This window comes from Peromyscus maniculatus, chromosome 23 (assembly GCF_049852395.1).
Source record: "Peromyscus maniculatus bairdii isolate BWxNUB_F1_BW_parent chromosome 23, HU_Pman_BW_mat_3.1, whole genome shotgun sequence".
Lineage (NCBI taxonomy): Eukaryota > Metazoa > Chordata > Mammalia > Rodentia > Cricetidae > Peromyscus > Peromyscus maniculatus.
Window position 1 is genome coordinate 17,343,086 of NC_134874.1, and position 27,893 is coordinate 17,370,978.

The 27,893-nt window shown below is 48.6% G+C and overlaps 1 protein-coding gene across 2 annotated transcripts in view; it reads left to right on the top strand.

Moving 5' to 3' along the window:
* Nucleotides 1-27,893, top strand: part of Tmem132b (transmembrane protein 132B) — a 278,153-nt gene that overhangs the window by 172,953 nt on the left and 77,307 nt on the right. For both annotated transcript variants that reach the window (XM_076561257.1, XM_076561258.1), the window contains one exon: nt 14,467-14,653. In XM_076561257.1, coding sequence (XP_076417372.1) covers nt 14,467-14,653 — 187 coding nt within the window. The remainder of the gene's footprint in view (nt 1-14,466; nt 14,654-27,893) is intronic.

Genomic DNA, 27,893 nt, shown 5'->3' on the forward strand with positions numbered 1-27,893 from the left:
GGTCCCCAGCCCCAGACAAGAGAGGAATGTCTTCCGTTCCTGCTTGGCTACTAATGTCCCCTTCTTATTCATAGCTGGGGCAGGCACCCATAGCTGTTGAGTGTGTGATTTCAACGGCTGTGTATTGCCCAGAAGAAGGTATTTCACAGCTCTTCTCCCGATCTTCGGACTCTTAAATCCTTCCCTTGCTGTCTTTCACAGTCCCCTGGGCCTGAGCGGGGATGGGTTATGTGTCTTCTTTGGGGCTGAGCATTCAGCTGTCACTGATTCTCAGCACCCGGGCAGCCTGGAGTCACCATAGCTCACCAGAAAGAGTCCATCCCGATTAGGGCTGAGAGTGGTAATGGCCCCTAGGTATAAACGCATATATGTAGAAGATGTATGGATGCTGTGACAATTAAGCTAAACAATAGAAATTACCCCCCCCCCCCATCTAGTTCCCTCCTGTGAGTGGACCTCAGATCCAATGAGAGAGTGTTTGGTGTCTAGGAGCTTTTGAACATTTGAGAGGAGAGATGGGAAGGGAAGTGAGCAGGGTCTTGAGCCACAGACACGTAACTTCTGCTGGATTCTCGGGAAGTAATACTCTACCTTGACTTCTGCATCTGTCTTTTAGTTTAGTTATTAAGTCATCTAGACCCTTGCCTTCCCAGCCAAGCACCCTCCCATCTCTTCATCCAAAGGGACGAATTGCTTTCCTGTCCTAAGCAGTTTCTATGGTATCACCTGCCTTCTCTGAAAAGGTACCATTCAACACTGAGACACGCTGCATTCCCTTTTCAGTAAAGAATTCCAAACAGCAGACCTCCAGGGGTTGGGCTGAGTGGTGGGTGGTGCCTCCACCAGGATGACTGGGCAGATGCTCTGGTAAATAGGAGACCTGGGTTATTTCTGGCTTCACCAAATGTGTAAAGAGTTTCTCTTTGTGGGGGTGAGTGTGGATCAAGAAATAACAGGCCCCACCCTAATCTTTCATGAACTAGATGGAAAAGAGCCCTGGAGGTCTCCCGTTAGGAGCTGGGGGACAGCTCAGTGGTTAAGAGCGCTTGCTGTGCAAGCATGGAGACCTGAGTTCTAATCTCAGGTACCCACGTAAAAAGTTGGATGTGGTCATGCATGTGACTGCTGTAACCCTAGTAGTGTGTGTGTGTGTGTGTGTGTGTGTGTGTGTGTGTGTGTGTGTGTGAAACAGGAGCCTGGGACTTGTAAAGCCAGCTTCGGTGGGAGACCCTGTCACAAGGGAATAAGGTGGGAAGTGATCGAGCTGGACACCCCATGTCCACCTTTGATTTTCACATGTGTACATGGGCATGTGTACCCCTCTGCCATCCATGCTCACCCTACCCCCCCCCCCCAAGGCAACTGAGAGCTGTAAGTCTTTAAGGAAGGCCTCTGGTGTCTGCCACTCTTTTGCTTGCCTGATGTGGTTCTTCACCCTAGAACATGAGCTCCAAAAGGTCTTCTCTTAGTGTGCCAGGCAGTGCTCAGACATCTTCATGAATGCTGAATGAGTACGCTTCAGGCCAGATCCCAGACAAGGCAGTACATTTGTGAGTCTCAGCAGAAAGACAGGCCAAGTACAGGCGCCAGTGAGTCTCCAGCTTCATTTCCAGTCTTCTTGAGTGTGCTGACCTTGGTGTTTTGAGACACACTTAACTTCAAATGTTCAGTTCCCATAAAAGCCTGCGCCTCGCCGGGCGGTGGTGGCGCACGCCTTTAATCCCAGCACTCGGGAGGCAGAGCCAGGCGGATCTCTGTGAGTTCGAGGCCAGCCTGGGCTACCAAGTGAGCTCCAGGAAAGGCGCAAAGCTACGCAGAGAAACCCTGTCTCGAAAAACCAAAAAAAAAAAAAAAAAAAAAAAAAAAAAAAAAAAAAAAAAAAAAAAAAAAAAGCCTGCGCCTCTCCAACTAGGTCTTCTTATTCTGAGTTCAGCAAGTGTGAGCTCCAGTCTCCTGGCATCTCTCTTATTAGGGTGTGCCAGCCCGCCTCCATTACAGAGGGTGTACATATTGTTGCCTTAAGACTGAGTGGAGTTTTCAGTGAGGCCTGTTTTATACGCACTACATTGGAGGCTCCGATCTCAATGGGGACTTGCTCTTTGTGTGGACGCCAGGCCCGAGTTGCACCCTTGAAGCTGAGCTTTGTTTCCAACCTATTTAGGATCCTTCCTGCTGGTGGCAGGTGCGCAGGGGACAAGCCCCTGGTGTCAGAGTTCAGCTAGGTGCATGGACCACTGTGCGGCCATGGGGCCCCTCATTAGTGCAGCCTGGCTTGGCTACCAGAGCAGATGGCACCTGCTGCTCTTTTGTTTCAGGCTAATTAGTGCTCTCTCCCCTCCAGGGCTCTGGCCCGGCACTCACTCACATCCAGATCTCATCATGGTCTTCACACGTTCGCCTTTCCTCGGGGACATGCACCGGCTGGCCGGCCGGCCTATTTGGGAATGAAATGGATGATGGGAGGGTGCTGGGCTTGAGTCCCATATAAGTTCTGGCTGCCTTCTCTGCAGTCATAGGAACTTCAAGTATACACACAGATGCCATCTTTGTCCCAGGACACCTCGTTTTTTGGACTCTGTAATTGGGTCTACAAGTAGTCTCAAGAGACCATGGAGAAAAATCCAGGTTTGTTATTAGTGTATTTCCTTGGTTTTTCACACCCAAAGTCTGGCACCTGTTGATATTGGCAACAAACTCTTAGACTATGTCAGAAGAATGGGCCCTAGTTCAAGAGTCTTCCAATAGACCTTCAACCAAGGGCAAGAGAAAGAAGTTACATGTGTGAGGTCCTTCCCAATTGAAGCTGACTTAAGATCTGATTATGGCAGAGGGAGTGACCACTAAGAATTGTGTGCTTGGGCAGTGGTGCACACATCTTTAATGCCAGCAGTTGGGACCAGAGGCAGGTGGATCTCTCTGAGTTCAAGGCCAGCCTAGTCTACAGAGTGAGTTCTGGGATAGCCGGGGCTACTCAGAGAAATGGTCTCAAACAAAACAAAACAAAAACAACAAACAACAACAACAACAACAACAAAAACCAACAACAACAACCAACCAACCAATCAACCAAAAAAGGATTTTGAGGTAACTGTAAATTAGCAGAAGAGGTCAAATGGATGATGGGATGGAATTGCTGGTCCTAATTAATTGGTGACAGGAGAATTTCTGTTTCCTGAGCCATAGCTGTGCATACAGGGAGATTCACACGCTTTGGAATGAGAGGAATCTGCACGGCTTCCCATTGACTTTCTGCTCAGCTGATGTTTATTGAAAAGCCCTCAGATAGATGGAAGGTTATTGGAACGGTGATCTGATTTTTGGCCCAGGTGGTATTCAAAATGTCAACCTATTTTGGGACTTCTCTTATCTCTGCTAAAGCTTAAGGTTAATAAGGTTAGAAATTCTAATTGGGCTTATTTTAGACTATCACTGAATATCATCTCCTTGCCTCATGTGATTTCACCTTTCTAGGCAAGTTTTCTGCTAATGGGCTACATCCCAGTCTTAAATACATAGTTGCACATGCATGCATTTGAGATAAGGTCTTGCTTGGTTGCCCAGACTGGCCTCAAACCTGTAGTCTTCCTGTCTTCATATCTTGAGTAGCTACCATTGGGTTTGGCTCCCTCTCTTTAAGTTTTTTCTTTGCTCTTGTGGAGCTGAAATAATTCTTGATGCCTTACAAGCTGATGGCTGTTGTTTGTGACACCCCCATAGAAGGGTTTCTTTTGATGTCCTCTGTGCGTGTGCACCTGTCTGTAGGTGCACATGCAGGAGTATGCATGCATGTGTAGAGGACAGAGGTCAGTGTCTAGTGTCTTTTTCCATCACTGTCCACCTTAATTTTTGATGCAGGGTCTCTCACTGACCCTGGAGGTCACTGATTCAGCAAGATTAGCTCACCACTGAGGTCCAGGGATCTTCCTGTCCCCACCTCCCTAGCACTAGGAACGGAGGCATGCACCACCACGTCTAGCTTTTTATAGGCGTGCGGGAGGACTTGAACTCAGTTCCTCACACTCACACTGCAAGCACTTTGCCAACTGAGCCCTCTTGCCAGCCCTTCATCGTTCTTACTGTTGAGCCAGCCCTCTCTGTGCCTGTACCACATGATTCCAAGTCCCAAAGTGGCAGAGTCACTGTTGACATGTTGACACCTGTACACACGGCCATTCTAAACTTTGGAGATGTGACACACACCCCTGCCTCTGCCCCTTGACACCTGGGGGGGATGGGGCAAACAGCAGCAGCAGAACCTTGGGACAGGGGACAATGCCCCATAAGTTTTCTGTTTCATGACTTAGGGTGTGAGGAATGAGCCCACATGGGGAGGCCCAAATCAGAAAATCCGATCAGAGTATAATAGTCAATGGAAACTGATATAATAAGACTAAGATTATGAAGAAGTCAAAATAATTATAAAAATTAAAGAAAATATGTCTACTGTGGTTTAGATGTAGTGTGTACCCCCCAGGGTTCTGATATTGGGGAAGGTAACAGTTTTGGTCTCCCAGGTAACAGTGATGAGAGGTGTTGGGGTCTTCAAGAGGTGGAGCCTAGTGAGAGGTCATAGGTCATTGGAGTACAGCCCTTAGGGGAGACTGAGGTAGTTCTCACTGGACCCTGGTTGGTTCTCACTAGAAGACAGCTACAAAATAACAAGATTGGTGCCTCCTCATGTGATCATGCGACCTCTCCCACCCATGTATCTCAACCCCTCTGTCATGCCACTTGCCATGAGGTCATCACCGAGGCCAGATCAGTGAGGTCACCTGACCTTGCACTTTAGTCCTTTAAAACATGAATAAAATCATTTTGTTTGGTTTTTCAAGACAGGGTTTCTCTGTGTAGCTTTAGAGCCTGTCCTGGAACTCACTATGTAGACCAGGCTGGCCTTGAACTCACAGAGATCCCCCTGGCTCTGCCTCCCGAGTGCTGGGATTAAAAGCGTGTGCAGAATCTCTGTGAGTTCAAGGCCAGCCTGGTCTACAGAGTGAGATCTAGGACAGGCTCCAAAGCTACACAGAGAAACCCTGTCTCGAAAAACCAAAAAACCAACCAACCAAACAAACAAAAAACAACCCCCCCCAAAAACCCCAAACCAAACCAAACGAAACAACCACGAATGAAATCAGCCTCTTCCCATCACCCAGCCTCGTCGTGTATGTTGTTATAATAACAGAAACCAAATTCACATAAAGGAAAGAAAACAGGAGCAAAGCAGAAACTATCAAAGAATGAAGTTGGAATTCCAGTACTGAACTTTAAAATACCTGAAATATATTTTTTTTTTTTAAAAAACTGGATGGCTTACTGGAAAATTCAAGATGATGGAAAAATATAGCCAGAAAACTTAAAGGTGGACCAGCGGAGATGATCTGATCCAAAGAACAGGGAAAAACTGAAAAAAGAAATTTAAGTGAGCCTCAGGGCCTTGTGTGATGACGGCAGGCCCTCTAGGTGAAATTGGAGTTGAAGCAGAGGAGGGAGAAAGGGGTCTGGAAGAATGTTATGGAAGAGATAATGGCTGCAAACTTTCCAACTTGGTGAAAGGCGTGTGCCTCCTGCTTGACCAGGAACACCCATCCCTAGATGTTTATTTAGAAGAAGTAAAAAAAAAAAAAGAAGTCCACCCCAAGATTTCTAAAGCGTTCACAGCCTTGTCTGCATAGCCCTGAAGGAAGCCAAGCACCTTTTAACTGGTAAATGGATCAACACACACACACACACACACACACACACACACACGCATGTGCATACATACACATGTATACACACATGCACACATATGCACATACACACATTTATGACTTATTGTGGGGAGGAAGGACACTACTGTGTGTGTTGTAGGGATGAGAGTGTGTGGATATGTCATAATAGACCCATTATTTTGTATAGTGACTGAGAACAATAATAATGAAAGAATACCTTCATTGGTCTGGGGTGTAGCTCAGTGGTAGAACTCCCAATTTGGTGGTGTGCATGAGGCCTTGAATTTAGTTCTCAGCACCTTAAAACAACAACACAGATCAATGTATGAATGGGTAGATGGGATGTAGATGGATGGGTGAGTAGATGGATAGATGGACAGTTGAATGGGTGGATAAGTGAATGAAGGAATGATGAATGGACGGCAGACATGAATGAAGGTATGGGTAGAGGGATGAATGGGTGGATAATAGGTGAATGAATGGATGGATAGGAAGACACATGAAGGAGGGGTGGATGGATGGATGGATGGATAGACAGATTACTAGATGGATGAATGGGTGGATGGATGCATAGATACATGCGTGGGTGGATACATGCATGGATGCATTCCTGCAGGAACAAGCCATGAACCTCAGAGTAAAGATGCTTTGTCACTTCAGACTTTTTTTCATTTTCCAGAATAGAGGGAAATCCTTTTGCAGGAAAATTTCTAAATGAGAGTTTCCCATGCTGAGAGAGGAGAGAGAGAGAAAGAGAGAGGCGAGAGAGAGAGAGAGAGAGAGAGAGAGAGAGAGAGAGAGAGAGAGAGAGAGAGAGAGAGAGAGAGACACGGAGGGAGGGAGGGAGGGAGGGAGGGAGGGAGGGAGGGAGGGAGGGAGGGAGGGCGAGCTGAAGAGGTGACTGTGTAAGTTGGAAGAAGAGAGGTCAAGCTGCCCTGGTCGCCAAACTGGCCCCAGAAAGTCATGAACAAGGGTTAAAGAAGTCCTTAACAACCAGACTTGATATTTGGATCCCAGCTTACTTGGCCTTCAGTATGTTGGAATAATCTTATCTTGATGAATACATTAGCACAGGCACACAGGGGAGACAGGAGATCCCAGCCCCACCCTTTGATATCATAAACATTTTAGGTTTGAATACAAAGGCATGGATTTTGTTGTGTATGTGTATAATGGCCTACCTATGTCATTATACTTTGTTCTTACTCCCTGATGCCCCCTGTGACTCTTCCCCACCTCCAGCTGCCAAGCCCCATCCTTGAAACAGCACCGATGGGTGGATTCTAGCTCCATGGGGTCTGGCCTTTGTGTCTGAGCTGGGAGCGTCTCTCCTTCAATTCTCCTCTAGGTGAATCTGAGCCTTCCTCAGATCTTGGGTTCTCCAGGCAGCTCATCTCGGGCCTGACCTTTGTAGGTCAGCCGTGCAGGATACCTGGCTATCTAATTGGTACAGTCCCTTTGAGGGACAGCCCAGTGCAGCCCTTCCCTGCTAAGTGTCACTCCCATCTCAGCAGGGAAATCACCAGGGCTGGGAATAAATTACCATGGGTTGCTTTTGTGGCTGCCTTCTGTGCCCTGGTGGCCAGGGTAGCCTGAAGGGTGTTGGGCTTACAGGTGGCCTCCATGGCCCCCTGGAGAACCCTGCAGATATCCAGCATGCACAGGGCAGGACCCCAGGACCCCATTCTCATTAGCAGTTGCTTTCCCATGGAAATCCATCTAGGCTGTTAAGTATTAGGAAAAAAAAAATATGCACTTACGGAGGTTGCTCCCTGTCCAACCACAGAGGGAGAAGCAGGCTTTCTGCAGGTTTCTATTCCATGTGGAGGCAGCCATCCCCCCACCATGTGTTTCTGAATTTCCCCCATCTGTATAAGTACCCGGAAGAGGCCTGAGGATACTATGATTCCTCAATAAATATATCCATGACTTTCATGCACAAGTGTTCTGAGAGGGTCTCCAGTGTAGCTCTGGAGTTGGATATGATGGGGTGGGAAGCTCCACCCGTGGTGATGTGACCGCCTCTGCCAGGGCCTTGCTGGGCATTGGACATGAGGGTTGCTCATCACTTCTCTACTGGGCATGCAGGAGAGTCACCCTTGATGGCTGCCTCAGCAGACAGAGCCAGGTGATTGCTTGTACCATCCATGCCTCTGTCAAAGACGGGGGTGTCAGAGCTCTTTGTACCCAGCCATCTGAGGCTCTAGGTACGGAAGAGACCACCCATGGGCATTAGTCATGTGGAAATGGATGACCCTCACTGGTGGCCCACAAGGAGCCTGTGCAGCATGGACGGGGGGTGGGGTGGGAGTGGTACGCTGTGAGGGGGGAGTAGAGTGGGAGGGCCGTAGGAGAAGACATCCACTATTCTTATGTCTTTGGGATTTTTTTTTTTGTGTGTGTATATGTCTGCATGTGTGTGCTCATGCATTTGTGTGCAAATGGGTGTGGAGGTTAGAGAACATCCTTAGGTTATTATTCCTTAGGAACCATCCACTTTTTTTTTTTTTAGACAGGGTCTCTCACTGGCCTGGAACTTGTTAATGGCTCTAGATTTGTTGGTCCATGAATCCCAGGGATCCTCATGTGTCTGTATTTCCAGCACTGGGGTCACAGGTGTGTGCCACAGTGCCTGGCTCTCAGGTCCGGTATGTATGGCATGTCCTCACCCAGCTTTGCCATTTTCCTGGCACTTAGGAATTTTGCCTCTTGGAAACACCAGCCTTTATTTAAATGATGGTGGGAACAGAAGTCAAGTCCTCAGCCCCATTCTCTCCTGAAGCTGTGGATGTCTCCCCTGTCCCTATAGGAGAGTTAATGACATTAGAGGCGCCATCTACCATGCCTTGTCCTGAGTCCGTCATGTTATCTCTCCTGTCAGTCGGCAGCCTGGGCCTGCCTTTTTCTCTGAGGAGAATCTAAATAGAAATAGAAAAATAGAATCCATGAGGAAGTCCACTGCTTTATACAAACAGAGGTTTTCTGTCAGGTCAGTAATGAGAGAGAGAGAGAGAGAGAGAGAGAGAGAGAGAGAGAGAGAGAGAGAGAGAGAGAGAGAGAGAGAGAGAGAGGACACTTCAGGAAGTTGTATTAGGAACTTGGGAGTAAGAGGACCTCGGCCGTCATTTCCTGGAAGGGTTTGGGTTGTTGTCAGAAAGTGATGGAGGGGAAAAAAAAATAATTGTGGCAATTGTCTTAGCTGTCTCCGGGCTTGTCACGGTGATGCTGATAAAATCAAATAAGCTGGAAGTGAGGTGACTTGTTAGTGTGGGAAACGGCCCCGGTGCTGGCAGCTGAGGAGGTGAAGGGGTCCAAAGCGCTCCCTCATTACTGGGATTGATTGTCTCCAGCGCTGGGAAATCGTCGGCAAGCAAAAACAACATCTCGGCGATGGACGCTAGCATCCTTCTCCGGCACTGGGGCCATGGGGTAGCCACTGGCTGGTTGGCTGCAGCGGATCTGGGAGGCAGATGGAGAATTTCAGGGGATGTTTGTGCCCGAGAAATGCCTTTAAGTTTTAAACAAAAGCTGAACAAACCCGGGATGAGGATGGTGACCTTTTTTAAAGTAAAAAAATTAAAATACTTCTTTTCCTTTTCTTTCCTTCCTGTTCATTCTCCCTCTCCCCCTTTCCTCCTTCCCTCCCTCCCTCCCTTTCTCTGTCCCTCCTTCTCCCTTCATTCTCTCTGTCTCTGTCTCTCTTTGATAAGGTCTCTGCTGCCCTGCCTGTCCCGAAACCCACTCTGTAGCCCAGGCTGGTCTCAAATTCTTAGCAGTCTTCTTGCCCCTGCCTTCAAGTTCTGGCATGGCAGGTGTAAGCCATCTTAAAGTATACAGTTTAGTGGGTTTTGGCCTAAAGTTCTGGAATCATCACCGTTACATGACATGGGGGCATTTTTATTATTGGCCCAAAGGAAACACTACCCATCTGCAGTCAATTCCCACTCCCCACTGCTCTGACCCTTGGCAACCACTCCCCTGCATCTTGCCTGTATGGATTTACCTGCTGTGGACACATCGAACATCAGACTCATGCTGTATGTGGCCTTTAGTATGGCATTTGGAGCCCATCCTGTAACATATATCCCAGGTCAGCCTTGCTCAGCAAACTATCCCTCAATTGCTAGCCCATGGTGGAGCTGTCTGCTCCCAGCACCTGAGACATAGACCCTTGGGACTCAGCACACATTCCTCTGAGGCCCACAGACTGATGGCTGTTCACTGAGTCATTGGCTTGTCTGATACACACTTAAAGAACACTCATTGTGTCTTGGGGGAGTGTTCTGCAGACAAACTAGCAGGAAAAACAGGCAAAAAACTCCAACAACAACAACAAAAAAACGCAAACCCAAGCCAAACCAACCAATAAACTAAGCAAAAAAAAAAAAAAAAGACAAACAAACAAACAAAAAACAAAAAATCAACCAACCAAACAAACAAACAAACAAAAAAAAACCCCTTGCTTTTGTGGCACTTATATGCCTCTGAGTGTGTGTCTGTCTGTCATAACCAGTATCATAAATAATAGTATATCAGGGCTGGAGAGATGGCTCAGCCGTTAAAGGCTAGGCTCACGACCAAAAATATAAATAATAGTATATCAGAAACAAAAACCATGGAGTAGCCTGATCTGGGAAAGGGCAAGAGAGCTGTGGAGATGAGAGCTGGGCTGTGGTGGGACCTCACGAAGCAAGCAGCATCCAACCAAGGCTGCTCTTTTGACATAGTACCTCGTGTTCATGTTGATGCTGAGGACACATTTTTCCATGATATTTTTTGGCTTAAAATAGATTAATTCATTTATTCAACAAGTGTTTGCTGAGAATACGCTTGGCTCCCAACTGTATTTTAGGCCTTGGCTCAAATGTCAACTCTTCATGAGGCTTTCCCTTCCAAACCTCCGTCCGGTTTTCCTGATGTAATTCATAGTTTATATGAAAGTTAAAAATGACTCTAAATTGTCGTCGTCTCACCATCTTGAAAAATTGAAAAAATTGTTTTCAGAACATTTCACACTTGTGTGTGAGGCATCTTGATTGTATCCACCCCTCACTGCCCCTCCAACGTCCCCCAGGGTACCCCATCGCATTTATCTCTGCTCTCTGCTGTGGGTGTGATGCTACCAGTTGTTCCCAGTTTCTTACCATGATTTTCCCACAACAGTGGCCTGGAATCTGGAATTGTGAATGGATCAAACCATTTTCCCAGGGTTTTTTTTTTTTTTTTTTTTTTTTTTTTTTAATTCACAGAAGGAGAAACGGAAATAGTACTCTGCCTGAGTTTACCCTGTTGACAGTTGTCAGATCTGTGGCAGGACAGCCCTTTGTGTTCTCGAGGATGTCAGGTGGGAGCGGAGGTCCAGCCCCACACTGTGTTTGCTGTGGTCCATTGACAGAGTCCATCCTACAGTATACCCACCATAGTGATCACCCTTCAGTGTGTCTTTAATCCTCACCCACTTTTTATGTCTGTGTCTAGGAAAAGGGTCCCAAGAACAAGCAAGCCTGGGCCACCGTCAAACTCTGGTGTCTCATTTCTAGAAAAATCTCATTTGGGGAAGTTGCCACCATCTCTGGTGGCCCAGAACTATTCATAAGTTGGTGAGGAGCCAGGCACTCAGGAGGCAGAGGCAGGTGGATCTCTGAGTTCAAGGCCAGCCTGGTCTACAGAGTGAGTTCCAGGACAGCCAGGGCTACACAGAGAGACCCTTCAAAAACAAAAGCCAAAAAAGGAGGAGGAGGAGGAGTTGTTGAAGTTGTTGTTGGGGACAAAAACCAGTCTATGTAAATGACAGGATGTCATTCCCCATTTTTATTTCCTTCTCTTTTCTCTACCACACATCACCATTATCATCATTGTGAGTGATGCAGGGACCGGTGTCTAGATGTGGTCCTTGGGGACAAGCTGATGAGTTGGTCCTCCCCATGACTATCTTTCTCACACACATGTTTGAGCTGCAGCCACATGGTGCACCCCCACTCCATCTCAGGGGTCCCCAGGGACGTAGGGAGGGGGCTAACCTGTACTATAGGGTGATGCTTCCCCCAGAGATGGAGACTTATGCTCCAGCCTGAAATGCTGTATGCCTGAGCTTGCCCAACACATACTCTCCTGCACATTCCCACTCCCACCACATAAACGTACACTCTTGCACATGCCCTCTCATTCCCATACATACCGGCATACACACACACACACACACTCTTGTACAAACCCATTCACATCCATATCCAGTCCCCTACACACACACACACACACACACACACACACACACACACACACACATGCCCCCACACCATCACACAAGCCATGCATGCTCGTTTCATGGGCACTTGCTGGCTGTGTTATGACCACCTCGTGGCTGGCACTTGGATGCCGGTTTCTCAACGGCAGCCATCATTATTAAACTGAGACTCAATGAGCTCTCTTCTCAGTTTTTCAAGGCTTATCAAGAGTGGATTGGGAACAGGTGAAATTAATAGTTATGAGCCAATTTCCATATAAATGAACTTATTAGAAAGTACCCTAGCTGCCTGAATTAGATTTCCTTCTGGTTTGAGAGAAAATACTAAAAAACAAAAACAAAAACAAAAAACAACGCCCCCCCCCAACCCCCAAAATAAATAAAGCCCTCATAGCAATGACTCCATGGTGACTGCCTTTCTATTCACAGCTGGTTGGTTGTGGGCAGCTCCTGCATCTGAACCAACTCATAAACTGGAGAGTCAGGGAGTAGCAGGATGTGCATAGTTTAGAGGGTGATCCAAATTCTCACCCAACAGGACTGCCTGTTCTCCTTGCTCGCCTCAGAGCTCACACAGCTCTAGCAGGGATGACACATGGAACCTTCTCCATGGCCCCCTTGCTGGTTACTCAAAGGCAGCCACCATTATTAAATGCTGAGAGACTTCCCTGGTTCTGAGAGAAAGAGAAGGTTCTATCTTGTAGGAGAGAGCATCCCTTACAGGAGACACACGGGTAAACACCATTGCCACATCCAGGCATTGAACGCCATCTTTGGGACCTCTTGAAACAGGAGGACAGCCTAGAGTTGAGTGGTCCTCACTCCTTGTTTTATACCAGTTGTTGGTGTGGGGAAGCTGTCCATGGAAAGAGATTTATCTCGGTGAAGCAGCAGGCAGCAGGTTCTTTTCCCTAATGTTTTCCTCACAGATTGAACAACCGGGACACCAGAGGCAGAGCTTGTGAGGTTCCACGAGGCGGGGCAGAGGTCCTGAGCCCCCTTTAGGCCAAACAGACCCAGCAGCAGAGAAGACACAAGATGGTCTGGGGGACTCAGGCTGTAGGGGAGCTGGGGAATCAGCTTCCCTGCTGTCATCCTCCTAGGGTCCCAGTCAATTTAGATGCAGGGAAATGGCAAGAGGCTCACAGGATAGAGTCCACCACAGACCGGTGCTTTTGGCATTTTGTTCTCCTCTGTCTTTGGTAGATGATTTCCAGAGCAGTAGCTAGCTAGCCTTTATTTACCAAGAGCTCTTGTTTACAGGAGTATGTATGTGTGTGTGTGTGTGGGATGGGTATGGGTGTTAGTGGGCATGTGCAGGTGTGTGTGTGTGTGTGTGTGTGTGTGTGTGTGTGTGTGTGTGATGAATCAAGGCAGATAGGTGGGATTTTTGTACAGTATATTGAATCCAGTTTGGGGCTGATGGAACGGAGTCCAGTTTAACCTTCCTGTCAGTTTCTATAGTTACCCATGTTATCTTTTCTAACCATCGATCTCTCAGTTGATCCCACAAGCCCATAACATCACCATCACTCTGTAAATCCTGGAGTTTGAGCCAGGGGCTCATGAGTTACAGGGAAACTTCACAGACAGAACAAAAGCTGCGCCTCCTGGACCGGTGGTGCAGGAGGGGTGGGGAAGCTGTGTCAAATGGTTCTGGGCTTTCCCTGAGTGTGACCTGATGGTGCTCTGGGGGTGTGTGGAGGGCAGAGAGCTATGCAAGGCATGCCCAGAGATGTGACAAATCTAGGCTCTTGTATTCTTTTTTTTTCTTCTTTTTGTCAACTTGACATAAGCTAGGGTCATCTAGGAAGAGGGGACCTCTATTGGGAAAATGCTTCCATCAGATTGGCCTGGGCATTTCCTTGATTAAATGGTTGATGTGGGAAGGCCTGGCCCACTGTGGGTGGTGTCACCCCTAGGCAGGTGGTCTTGGGGTGTATAACAAAGTAGGCCAAGCAAGCCAGCCAACAGCATTCCTCCATGACCCTCCACTTTATTTCCTGCCTCCAAGTTCATGTACCGACTTCCCTCCATGGTGGACTGTGAGCGGTAAGCTCAAATACTCCCTCCCACCTTCCTGTCATGTTGCTTTGCATTATTGGTTCTTGTCACAGCCATAGAAAGCCAACTAAGACAGGACCTCACTCAACAAAGGACATGTCTTTTTTTTTTTTTTTTTTTTTTTTTTTGGTTTTTCGAGACAGGGTTTCTCTGTGTAGCTTTGCGCCTTTCCTGGAACTCACTTGGTAGACCAGGCTGGCCTCGAACTCACAGAGATCCACCTGGCTCTGCCTCCCGGGTGCTGGGGACATGTCTTCTTTAGGGAAGGGTTGCACACCCGCTCTGACCTGCTGCCACCCATGGGTAGCCCGTGAATGAGTCTCCATCCTTTCTACCAATCAGTCTAACTTCTCATTGACAAAGAGGACTGTGGCCGCTTCCAGGCTTCTTTGCTTTCTGCAGAATCATACACTTCATGCTAAACCTTGCTACGTGTCTGTTTTCCAGGGCAAATGGCTCCTACTATGAGATTCTGCAAGTGGACTTCGGCGTTGACAACAGCAGTGGCCTGGCTGGGGCCCAGCAAATCACCTGGCAGGTGGAATACCCCGTGGAAGACTCCATGAGCGAGCTCTTCGTCTCTGAGATCTTCATCAGCCAGACGACCTTTGTGGGCATCGTTCCTCTTGCCATGGTAAGAAACCAGAGCTCGCGATGATGAGCCATGAAGAAACTTCCTTTGCGTATTTTTTTTCCTTTGTTATCTTCGTGGACGTACATATGTGGGTATGCCTGTGTGTGCATACACGTGGATTCCCTTGGCTCATACCAGGATTATCCATCACTGTTCTTCCATCTTAGGAGTCAGGGTCTTCCAATCAAACACAGAACTTGCTGATAATATCCAGTTTCTTGAGCCAATTTGCTCTGGGGAACCCCCTGTCTCTGCCTTCCCAGCCTAGAACCACTCTTGGGTCACCTCACCCACCAGGTACTTGCGTGGGTACCCGGGGATTCGAGCTCCAGTCCACACATGTACACGACAAGCACTTTAACCACGGAGCCATGCCCCGGCGCCTCCTCTTAATACTTAAATCACTCAAAGAAGCATGGAGTGTCTTTGAGCCTATCATCCCTCACACACTTGGTGTGCACTATTTGAACGAGGGAAATATACTTAAACAGTGTTTTATTTACCTGCTTTCCATAAGGGCTCCTGGGGAGCCATTTAGGATTTACTGTATCAATCTCTTTTCATCTGTGGTATTGCCAAGTGGCTCCCGGGGACCCCTTGTCTTTCATTGCTTCCATCTGTGTTCATATCAGGTCCAAGTGTTATACTCGGGGAAGACGGTTTCACTGAAGTGTGTCGTGAGTGTGTGCAGGGGACGGAGGATCCAGAGGCCCAGGAACCAGCCCCTCGTCACTTGGCACTGCCCTGAGCACCCCCAGGTGGCCCGGGGCTTGGCAACGTTTAAAATGCAGATGGACTAAAAGAGCCTTGTTGGGAACAGACCGGCTGAAGCTGGACAGGGTCCCAGTGCCCATTAAACTGCCCACATGTCTGCCCTGTTGGCATGGCAGGGATGGCATTTCTTCCCTTGAGCGTGTCTGGGACCCTGTTCATATAAGGCTCAGGAGCCACAGTTGAGAACAGGGTCATGGGTAGAAATCCAGATCCTCAGAAGCATGATGATGGTGGGCACACACTGGAAATGTTAAATATATATATATATTGGCACTGCTCAGACCTTCCTATATTGGACCTAAATGCAGGGGAATCCACATCCAGATATTCCGGGCCACTGGTGGCTGAACACATGACCCCAATGCTCCAGTCTCAGCTGCTAGTCATCTTGGTTTTAAAGACCAGTTCATCACAGTGACATGCATTTGGCTCCGTGGCAGCCACAGCTTGGCAGGAAACCATGTGTTCAGGAGCAGCGATGGGTGGACCTGAGTTCTAGGGGGAAGCAGAGTTTTCCTGTCGCTCCTCTCCCTGGGAACACACCTGTTAATTCTCCAGCTCACCCTGCACGTGAGGCTGGCGTGGCTGATCTCTTCTCAGGGTTCACTGTGGCTTTGCTCCATGTATGATTGGTTACACCCACTTCCCCACAAGTTCCGAAGCCTGGCATGGGACAGGACTGGATGCCGAAGGGGTGTACCTCACCGTCTTCAGAGGCAGGTGCCGGTTCCCAGGGGGAGCTGTGGGTGGACACGTGCCTATCTGATAGGAGGGTGGAATCAGGTCAAGATACCAGGGTGGGCTAAGTGCAGTCCTCAGGCCAAATCCAGGACGACGATGCCTGTTTTAGCAAATAAAGTATTATGGGAACACGAGCCCACTTAGGATGAGTCACCTGTGGCTACTTGGGTGCTGTGACGAGGCTGTATATTTGCAGTCAGGCATGCATCTCTGGCTGGCGTTTAATTTTAGCATCCTGTAATGAGTAACATTTGGAGATGATTCCTGAGACTGGAGCTGCTAAGAGGCTTTGGGGAAATCTTGTCTCTTGCATTAGGGATCATTTCCCCCGAGATCTGTACCAAAAAACGCTCCTACCCTCTTTGGCCAGTGGTTCCATGTCCTTTCTCAGATGCAACCTGAAACCCGGGCTGGTGTGTCACTGATGAGTCGGTCACATGGTAGGGACAGAATAGAACTGGGGGAGAAGGATCTGGCTGAACACAAAGGGAATGAAGGCAGGGAAAGCAGACTGGTGCGTGCCAGACACCTGTCCTTTCCATATCCTTCCTCTCATGGCCAGGCTGGTGGAGCAGCATGCCTCTCATGTGGACGGACATCATGTGGCTCATATGGGGCTTGTTCCTCTCTCTTATCTGTCTCCAGTGCCTCCTCCTAGCACTCCTGCATCCCTTGGAGGTACCAGTTTATATCCCATGCATCCTGCTCTGCTGTGACTCTTCACGTCTCTCCGTGTGGCTGAGTTTCACTTAGGGACACTTCCTTGCTTTTGACTTGGCTTGCCATTGGCGGGAAAGTGGGGCAGCTGAATGTGTCATGGCTTGGTTCCCCGTGAAGGGCTCGGAATGACTCCAGGTGGGGGGTGAGGGATGGCTGAGCGTGCTTAGTAGAGTTTCCTAAGGATTTGATGAGTTGCTCTAGGTGAAGTGTCTGCACTCGTTAATATTAATATAATTTCCATAATTGTCAGCATGTTAATTAGCATATACAGGGAAAGCTGCCAAATGTGAGAACAAACAGAAGTTGCATCTTAGGCTAGGAGGTAAGGTGGCATTTCTCTTAGAGGTTTGGATGTTGAATTTCCCAAAAGGATCAAGTGTGGGAACACTTGGTCCCCAATAGGTGGCGCTGTTTCAGGAGGCCATGGAGGCTTTAGGAGGTGGGGCCTGGCTGGAGGAAGTATGTTGCTGGGGATAGAGGTTTATATCCCCGCTTCCCATCCCTCTCTGCTGAGATGTGAGTATGGAGTGTTGAGATTCTGCTAGCACACGATTTGGCCATGCCTCTGTACATCCCCTGCCATGATGGACTATATCCCCTCAGGCTGTGGGCTGAAATGAGTCCTCTTCCTTCATCCCACTATTTCCAGTTACTTCGTTAGAGCGATGAACAAAGACGCTCAATTTGCTGTTGTGTGTGAGGCTTTTTCTGGGGAGACTCAACCCACAGGTTTCCTTACCCAAGATAGGGGTAAGACAAAAAGCCGTGACTGCACCAAAGTCCAACTTCGGGAAACTGTCTCCATACCACATACTGAAACTGACATTCTTCCCCTCTGAAACCTCTTGAGCTGGGCCTGCAGTACCGCTATCTTCCTTGTCCCAACTAGGATGGCCCAATAAGTCCTGCTTAAAACATTCAACTGCTATTTGTTGTCCAAATTCCCAAAGTCTTCCATATTTCTCCAACAAACAGCACGGTCAGGCCCATCACAGCAATACCCCACTCCTGATACCAACTTCTGTCTTAGTCACTGTTCTATTGCTGTGAAGAGACACCATGACCAAGGCAACTCTTATCAAAGAAAGCATTTATATGGGGGCTTGCTTACAGTTTCAGAGGATTAGTCTGTGCCATTATGGTGGGAAGCATGGCAGTAGATAGGCAGGCATGGTGCTGGAGAAGTAGCTGAGAGTGTCACAGCCGATCTGGAGGCAGTAGCAGAGAGGGGGAGAGGGAGGAAGGGGAAAAGAGAGCAGAGAGAGAGGAGAGGGGAGAGAGAGAGGGAGGGAGTGAGGGGAAAGAGAGGAGAGGAGAGGAGAGGAGAGGAGAGAGAGAGAGAGAGAGAGAGAGAGAGAGAGAGAGAGAGAGAGAGGCCAACCATGGGCTTTTAAAAACTTCAAAGCCCACCCCCAGTGACACATTTCCTCCAATAAGGCCACACCTCCTAATCCTTCTCCAAACAGTTCCACTTCCTGGTGACTAAGCATTCAAACATATGAGCCTATGGGGTCCATTTTCATTCAACTGTAAGAACCAATGAGCTTATTGGGGTTCCTAACAGCAGTGTGGGTGAAGGGTAAATTATAGGAGCAGGGATAACTCATCACTGAAAAATCTACCCCAGTGCCGGTGACGGCTCATGGAAGCTGCAACCCTGGGGCTCTCTGCAAGGCTTGCAGGCAGCTGGAAAGTCTGCTTGTCTCCTCCAGGCAGCTCAGCAGAGAGTCTGTTCCTCTTGCAGGTGTTGACTGCTTCTAAATCTTGGGGTCCTCCAGAATCTTATACATGTCTGATTTCCCAGAAATGTGAAGTTTGCCTACTTCCTGAGTCTCATGAGCCTCCTGCACTGTCTTGGAGTATACAACCCTTAAGGGAGCCAGACACAGCCTCAGGGTGGGTGGGAATCCAGTGTGCCCCAAGATTCATTTCCTGCCAAGGAAAGTCAAGACTGGCGGCGGCGGGGCAGGGGCAGTCTGCATGATTCTTAAAGGTGGTTGATATTGGCTAGAAGGACAGGAAGACCTTTAAGGCTGAGGAGCAAGACGGTGTTTGGGAAGCCTAGTAGGATCGTGTGTGTGTGTGTGTGTGTGTGTGTGTGTGGTGTGTGTGTATGTGTACATGGCAGTCCAGGGCTGCAGGTGAGGTGGCGTGGCTGCCGCTTAAGCACAGGGAAGGTGAGACAGGATGGGGCAGGAGGCAGCCATGTTGGGTTCTTCTGCTATGCCGTGATGTCAGAACCCTGATCTGGGGCCATTATTTATTTGAATAATTTCTTGGATCACAGTACATTTATTGACCGACAAGTATTTATCAGAGTTTTGCTAAGTTTTGTGTTCTCTACCTTCAAGGACCTTATAAAAGGTTCTGAAGGAAGTTGTCTTCTATCCCTTCCTCTCTTCGTCTTTCATCCTTTCTGCCCTATGAAGATGCAGCCTCTCATTTTTCTCCAGAGGACACAGCCACAAGGCGCCATCTTAGAAATAAAGAGACCGGATGGATCTTCACAGATACGGAACCCAATAGCAGCCTGATCTTCTCAGCCTCCAGAAGGAGAATGAAATTTCTGTTCTTTATAAGGTATCCAGCCTCAGGTATCTTGCTACAGCAGCACAGATGGACCAAGACGCCTGTAATGTGCCAAGGCTTGCATTAGGTCATGTGAAGGCAGGGTTATCAATAATTAAATATTGATTTATATAGCAGGATTGTTTCCTGTCATCAAGAAGATTCACAGGGACCTTCCCAACTCCAACCCTCATGTTAACTCTTTTCTCTTTGGTCCTGTTTGGAGCACTGTACAATGATGGGTTCAGAGGCTCGCTGAGAGAGTTCCCTGGTCATTTATCTATGTCTGCTGTAGGTGGAGAAGTATGGAGATAATGCCTGCCATGTTCTAGTCTTCCCATCTAACAATACCTTGGGACATTGTAGGAAAGTCTATTCCCACCTCCTGCCTCCCAACTTCTTTCCTAACAGGACCCCAGAATGATCTTTGCCCTCTGTCTGGCCACTAGCTAAGCAGGGTACCACTCTGCCAACCCCAGGGTAATATGTGGATTAACTTACCCCATCAATGGGGTGTCCTCCATTTGCTGGTGATTATTGTAGGGACTGTCTTATGGTTTTTTAATAAAACTCCAGGGGAGTCTGCTGAGGGAAGGAACTGCTTCCAATTAGAAGCTAGGTGCAAGTCAGGGATGTTCCTGCATTCTGTCCCTGGCATGATGGTATGAGGAATGAAGCCACTGCCTCTTTTTTTTTTGTTTTGTTTTTTTTCAAGACAGGGTTTCTTTGTGTAGTTTTGCGCCTTTCCTGGAACTCACTTGGTAGACCAGGCTGGCCTCGAACTCACAGAGATCCGCCTGCCTCTGCCTCCCGAGTGCTGGGATTAAAGGCGTGCGCCACCACCACCCGGCTGCCACTGCCTCTTGAGAGGAGCTACAGGTACTTTGGGATAGTGGAGTAGAAACAGAGAGCCTGGGGTCACCAGCTGCTGAGAACCTGTCAAGGTTCTCCCAGCCCCAGCCACCTTACCTTGGGGACTATTAATGCTTCACTTTACATTGGCCATAGGCTGCAAAGAAGGGCTTCCATGGGGCTCCTTCTATGGCCCCACACTTTTTCCCTTAACTGGTTCTCACTCCCCCCCCCCCCACTCAGGGGTCATCACACACAGGCACAGAGGGACAAAGGTCCTCTCCTACTACTCTCTGGACTGGGCTGCTCACCTATCTCTCAGTGCAGGGACATGGGGAAGTGTTTCTGGCTTTGTCTGTCACAGGATGGGCAGCCAGTGGCATCTGCCACCTATGGGCTATCTTGTTCAGTCCTGCCAGAACCCTCTGAGAAGGTACATTATTCTGGGCTTTCATCCAGGCTTATTCATGAGAACTGCTGCCAAGGGTCTGTGATCCTGCACTGGGTTAGATGCTGTGGATGCCGGTTGGTCATGCTTCAGCCTTGGCTTCATGTAGGTAAATGTACAGCTTTGGGGATGTCCCTGAGAATGATGAGAGAGACCCCCATGTGGGGAAGTTATGTGGGCTGGTGCAATGGCCCAGAGAAGTGATTTTGCCAAGGGCAGTGGCTGTGATGATTTGTTTATTCATCACCCATCCATCCATCCATCCCTTCATCCATCCATCTGTCCATCTATTCATTATTCCCTTCATTGGTTCATCATTTGATTGATATATCCATCCCTACATTGGACCATCCATTACTCCATTGACTCGCCCCTTCCTCCATAGATGCAGTTATCATTTTCTGTTGATCCATCCACACACATATTCTTCCATCTGTCCATCTACCTTCTCCCCTCATCAACTCACCCATTCATTCATCCACTGATCCATCATCCATTTCTCCATAAATTCACTGATTGACACATTCCTCCCTCTATTGAGCCATCCATCCCTCCATTGAGTCATCTGATCCCTTTCCCTCTTTATCCCTCCATTGATCCACCCATCCATCTACCTATCCATTGTCCATCCATCTGCTGGTCAATCCATCTATTGATTGGTCCATCAACCCACTCATTTATCCATCCATCCATCCATCCATCCATCCATCCATCCATCCATCCATCCATCCATCATCCATCAATTCCATCCATCCATCCATCCATCCATCATCCATCAACTCCATCCATCCATCCCTCAGTCAGCTGATTGATCATCCGCTCACTCATCCCCACACAGCAAACACTTGAGTAACACACACTATGTGCTAAATTGATCACTTTCTGGTAAACAGAGAAAATGGAGCAGGCGGGAACTTGGAGTTGGATTCAGTAGACCTTGGAAACCATTTTGCACAGTGTCTTCATGTCTAGAAGTTCAGTATGGTTGGTCGCAAGCGGCAGAAGTCTTCACCAGGGGGTCACACAAAGGGAGGGTCACAGCCCTGGGCATTGACACCACTATCTGAAGCGATAGTTACTTTCTGCCTCCTCCATGGCTCGGAAACACAGGCACATGTACCCATTTCTTTTCTTGCCTTTCCTTTTAAGCCTTTCGGAATGCACACACCTTCCCTTTTGCTTCCACAGTGTTCCTTTTTTTTTGGGGGGGGGGGTTGCGGTGGTGGTTTCTGTCCAGCTACTGAGCTTTTAGCATAGAGATTTGTTCCTGTGGGTGGCTTGGAGTTCAGGACAGCAACCCACCATTCAGCTCCAGTTCTTAAAACTAAAAAGCCCCCGTTCTGCACATGTAGATAAAAAACACATTATCTTTCAAAAAGGTTGGAATAAAAAAAAAATGAACACACTTGGTGAGTTTCTAGGCAACTGGAACCAGGGGCTGAGCGCAGGCTGCAATGAGATAATCAGCTCCCCTTTCAGTCACGCTGGCTGAACCCCTCCAGCACAGCCTGGGCACAAATGCTTCTTTATTTCCAATGGTGTTTGGGCACTGGCAGTGCCAAGCACTGTCCCAGAGGATGGCGATGAATAAGGCGGGCAGGGTCCTGGCTCCTTAGCCCTGACAGTCTCCAGATTCAGAAAGCCCTTCATTTTAGAAGTGAGGAATGTTCAGGAGACTCGAACGAGCAAAGATGGAGCCTGGGGACAGGCTGGGCCGTGCTGGAGTGACAGGGAAGTCCTAAGACTTAGCATTTCCTCCGAGAACTAGATGAGAAGGAAGAGCCCGCCACGGCAAAGCTGTGGTAGAAGAGCATTCCAGGCAGAGGGAACAGTCCACGTCTTCAAGCAGAATTTAAGCAGGACAAAGAAGGCTGGAGACAGCTGGTGTGTGGAGGGCAGAGGGGAGGGGGTCAGGGACCCAGAGAAGGTAAGAGGAAGGCAGGATAGGGGCTGCAGGCGTTGGTCAGTATTGGCTCCCATTTCAGGGGGCTTTTTTCTTTCGTTTCTCATTGCTGCTATGACCACTGACCTCCAGCAGAGTGGCTTTCATAGTACAAACTGACCTCGCCTCTCTGGAAGTCAGAAATGGTCCTTACAGAATAAGATCAAGGTCTTGGCAGGACTGAATGCTTTCTGTTTTCTTTGGGGGAGAGGAGCAGGGGTGGCGGCGGCGGCACCTGTCCCAGAGTGTGCTTTCTGGCTCACAGAGATGGCCAGCATTCTTTTGGTTGTGGTCCCCTTTCACTAACCACATCCTTTCCATGCCATCTCTGAGACTGGCCCTCCTGCCTCTTCTCCTGTGAGCATCCCATACTCACATCTGCATCATGTGGGTGAGATAAGGTCAGCTCCTCACCTCTGCAACCTGATGTGACCAATATCTTCAAAGATCCCTTCTGCATGTCCCGAGATGAAGGCATAGACCCCTTTGGAGGAGGCAGTTTTTTTTTTTTCTTTTCTTTCTCTCTCAACTTCAGTGGCTTTGGCTTGTCACCTCATTAAACCCACTTAACACCTGCAGGGGGTGGGGTTTGCTACACTTGTGCTGTGAACTTGGGGCTTAGTTCTGCAACAGCCCACTCCTGGCCATCACTGACAGCAGGGGATGAGGTTCTGGGTGCCAGGTCTCACAGGTTCCCATGGCTTCAGCTGGGCACAGCTACAAATTAGCCAGACAGTTGTGCAGGCTGTAGCCTGCTAACCATACAGTGGTGTGGGCTGCATTCTGCTTACCATACAGTGATGTGGGCTGCATTCTGCTTACCATACAGTGGTGTGGGCTGCATTCTGCTTACCATACAGTGGTGTGGGCTGCATTCTGCTTACCATACAGTGGTGTGGGCTGCATTCTGTTTACCATACAGTGGTGTGGGCTGCATCCTGTCTACCAAGACAACTGCGGCTCCCACTGTCCTTTGTGACTCACCTCTCTGGAACCCCGACATCCTAAGCCTTTTTTAAAAGATATTCTGCATTTTTCTTCTTTCCCTAAACTAAGCCTGTCGGAGACACTGCTGGAGACCTCGCCCAACACTGGCAGCTGGTACCTAGAATGGTCTGCAGGCGGGTCTCACTTCTAGATCCTCTTACTTCAGGCAGAGCCGTGGGATTCTGCCCTTGGTAGCACACAGTGGCAGCCTTGGTGGCGCCCACATGCACTCACCTGGTTGATCTAAGGATCTCACAGCTGAAATCTCACACGAATCACAGTGACACACAGTGTCAAGGACGATGTGTGTTCAGCGAATGCCCTTTACAAATTGTTGGCTACAAACAGAAGGCACGTGCTTACGAATGCTGCCGTCTGCATGTCCACGGCAGAGTGGGTGCCGCCCATGCAGCACAGCCACAGCAGGGCATTGCCCCAGGGTGTGGCACCAGTGAGATTTAGAAGTGCCCTCCCTACCACCACCATAGAGGTCCCACAAGTGGGCTGAGGTTACCCCTTTCTGGCATATACTAAAATATACAGCAACCCAAAAGGATTGCTTTGAGGCAGGCAACTGCTGCCCAGTGGGGGCGGGGGGAAAGTGGCGAGAACCCATCATAATGTTTGGTGGAGTCCCCTGTGTCTTCCTGAGAAAGCCTTTGCCGGTGTATAATTCCTGAAGGTAAAATGGGATAAAAAACTCAGGCTAGCTAGGCAAGCTCTGGAGAAAAACCAGGTTGTCAATCAGAGGCACAAAATGGCAGAATCCAGGCGCTCCAATGGCAGGGACACGACAAGACAGATCTTTAAAGGCTCTGTCAATAGCATTAATATTTATGACTTACCCCGCAGACACAGCCACCGAGCGGCACATCCCTCAAAGACTTCTGCTCTGGAATCGTTCAGCTTTGCTGGGTGATGGGTCTTGAATGATGAAACCCAGAGCGATTATGTGCAGGATCACATCCCTGTCTCACACCCGCTGAAAGGCAGCAAAATAATCAGGGAACGGTGTGTCGAGACAATAATTTTCTTGAGAAACAAAAAAAGCCTTTGGCTATTGACAGGTGAGCTGGATTGTTGATCACAGCTTGAGCTGTGGATAGGAAAATTGCCTGCCAGCACTCGGCTTCCCAGGCCCAATAGTTCTGTTGAGAAAGAGCACAGGGCAGTCTACCACCAGCAAATGGCTTTGCCAGACCCCGCACTGGTCCAGGAGGGGAGAACACTCTCCCACCAGTGGGAGCATGTGGAGATGTGTGTTGGGGCTGGCGAGAGGGCTCAGTCAGGACAGTGTTTGCTGCACAAGTGCAAGCGACTGAGTTCAGATCTCCAGAACGGACATAGAAAGCTGGATGTGGCGTGGCACACCCCTGTAATCCCTAGCACAGAGGAGGTGGGGAGAGGAGGGTCCCTGGAGCTCATTGACCAGACTGCCTCGCAGAATCTTTGAGCCTCAAGCTTAGTGAGAGAACCCCTCTCAAAAAATAAAGTATAGAGCAACAGGGGAAGACACCAGACAAAAGTGCCTGGCCTTTATATGAACACACGTGCACCAGTGCGCGCGCGCGCGCGCGTGCGCGCGCACACACACACACACACACACACACACACACACACACACATGCACACACGCACACACATGCTCACATGCACGCATGCACGCTGCTAGCCTCTTCAGTTCAAATCTGATCTTGCCCTTTCCTTAAGCTATGTACCCAAATCTGTAGGATTTGCCTCATTATCCTGTCTGTGGAAAGGGTTGTGCAAATCCTCTGGTACCTTAAGATGGTTGTGGAAGGAAGCTCACCACATACATCTCGAATAAACACCCAAAGTCTGTCCTTTATTTAATTAAAAATATTACCCACGTGGATATTTTGCCTGCATGCATGTCTGTGCATGGTGCTTGAGGAGGTCGGGGCGGGGTATCATATCCCCAGGAACTGGAGTTACAGATGGCCGTGAGCCGCCAGGTGGGTTGCTGGGAATAGAACTCAGGTCCTCTGGATGAGCAGCCAGTGCTCTTAACCACCGAGCCAGCTCTCCAGCTCCTTATTCTTTGTTTCTGCTTGGAGCACTCACGAGAGGTGGTCAGATGGAAAGTATTTGCTAACAGGCGGTATGGCCACTGACCAACTGGGAGATACACAACTTGTAGAGTTATTGAATCTTCCCTCAGTCCAGGGCACATGCCAGTCCCGCAGGGATCCATCAGCAAGGAGATGCTCCAAGGCATAGTGCTTACTTCATTCACCACATAGCCCAGCAAACCGCTTTCTAAGTGGCTTTAATTCCACAAGTGGTCATTTGGCTTTTACTCTTTTTTTCCTAAGGAGAGACTCACAAGTGACAGCCCCCAGAGTGCCCACCAGGTGGCGCTAGCAGATCAAGTTGTATCCACAGGTGTCTGCCCTGCTCCAGTCCCTTACCCATCTCTTCAATGACCTGAGTCCTCAGGAGCCTTTCCAGGGATCCAGGTCCCCAGTCAAAGGCAGAGGAAGGCTTCATCCTTCCCACCGGGGCTCAGCACAATCCTGGCCACCATCGCCTGGCCGTTCAGATAACTGTTTCTTCCTTGGTCAACATCCCCGCCCTGTGCAGCTGCCCCACCCCCCAAACCTGTGCTTGTGATAGAAGAAAGTGCAAACAGCATAGGGAAAAACCCAAGCCGCAGTGTGTCCAGTGTGACCCCTGGTCTGTTTAGGATGGACACTACAGGTCTAGTCTAGGTCCACACTGTGCGGAGAGATGCCCGCTTGAGTGACGGACAGCAGATAAGGGTAGCATGGCCTGACAACCACCACAGAGCTGTACTCTGCCCACTGGGCTTTCCCTCTGTATTGTTAAAGTGTTAAGTCCCCCATTTATTTCTACTTAAAACAAGGGGAAGGGACCCAGTGTGAAATGTCTAACCCCCGCCTGCTCATGTGCCTATGCAAATGTAAAATAAATAAACGAACAAATTTAAAATTATGGCAAAAAGCATTAACCAGCACAAACAATGTTGGGTCTTAAAAAAAAAAGACCCATTACTATGATGGGGGGGGGCGTGGGGAAGTTTATTGTTAAAAACAAATCAATGACTGGGGCCAGTATCTTAATTTTACTGTGATCAACAGGATTATTGCAATATTCGCTCTAGCTGTCACTGTTTATTCTGTGTGTGTGTGTGTGTTTGTGTGTGTGTGTATGTGTACACATGTCAACTGCCAAAGATGCTCTCCACCTTTAAACATTTTTAATACATATATACATATATAGTATATATGTATTATATATCATATATATATCTATATATATATCTTGATTACATCCACCATTACTCTCCCCTCTAACTTTCTCCAGGATCCCTGCCTCACCCCCGATCTTCATATACTCACTATTTATTTTTAACCCTCCAAGTCCATTCCTTCCGGCCCCTCAGTGGTGTTTAATCTTAGCTTAGAACCCAATGTTCAACGTACTAGCTACCTGCCACCGTGATGGTTTCAATTAAAATGAAGACAAAACAAAACGAAATGTTCAGCCCCTGGGTTGCACTGGCCACATCTGAAGCACTTAGTGGACACATGGGGCTGGTTTTGTTGTCCTTGGTGTGGATCCAGAATCTTCCACTGGTGGAGAGAGTTCAGCTAGACAGAGTTCTGACCGCGGGGTGAATCGCACCCGTATGCTTATTCCGCTTCGTTCTGCTTAGATAATTTATTAGTTTCATAGATAACTAATAAAATATTGAAATGACTATTATATAATTTATGTATGTGTATTTACACTGTCAGGTTTGATTACGCTCACACTCCGCTGTAGAACTCCGAGATGAATGTATTATTCAGTGGCTTAGTTACTTTTCCTCTTGCCACGACAAAATGCCTGACAGAAGCAGTTTGAGGAAGCAAGAGTTTATTCTGGTTCAGCGTTGGAGGACACAGGCCAGCATAGTGGGGAGGGCGTGGCGACAGGGAGCGCAAGCCAGAGGGTCAACCGACATCCACAGACAGGAAGCAGAGAGAGATGAGTGAGGACCTTAGCTCACTCTCTCTTCTCTGTTCCATCCATGAGATGCTGCTGCCCACATTCAGAGTGGTTCTTTTCATGTCAGTTAACCCCATCCAGCAACTCCCTCATAGACAAGCCTAGTCGCTTGTTTCCGTGGTGATTCTAGGTCAAGCCACGTTGACAGTCGACCTTAACCATGGCAGCCTGCT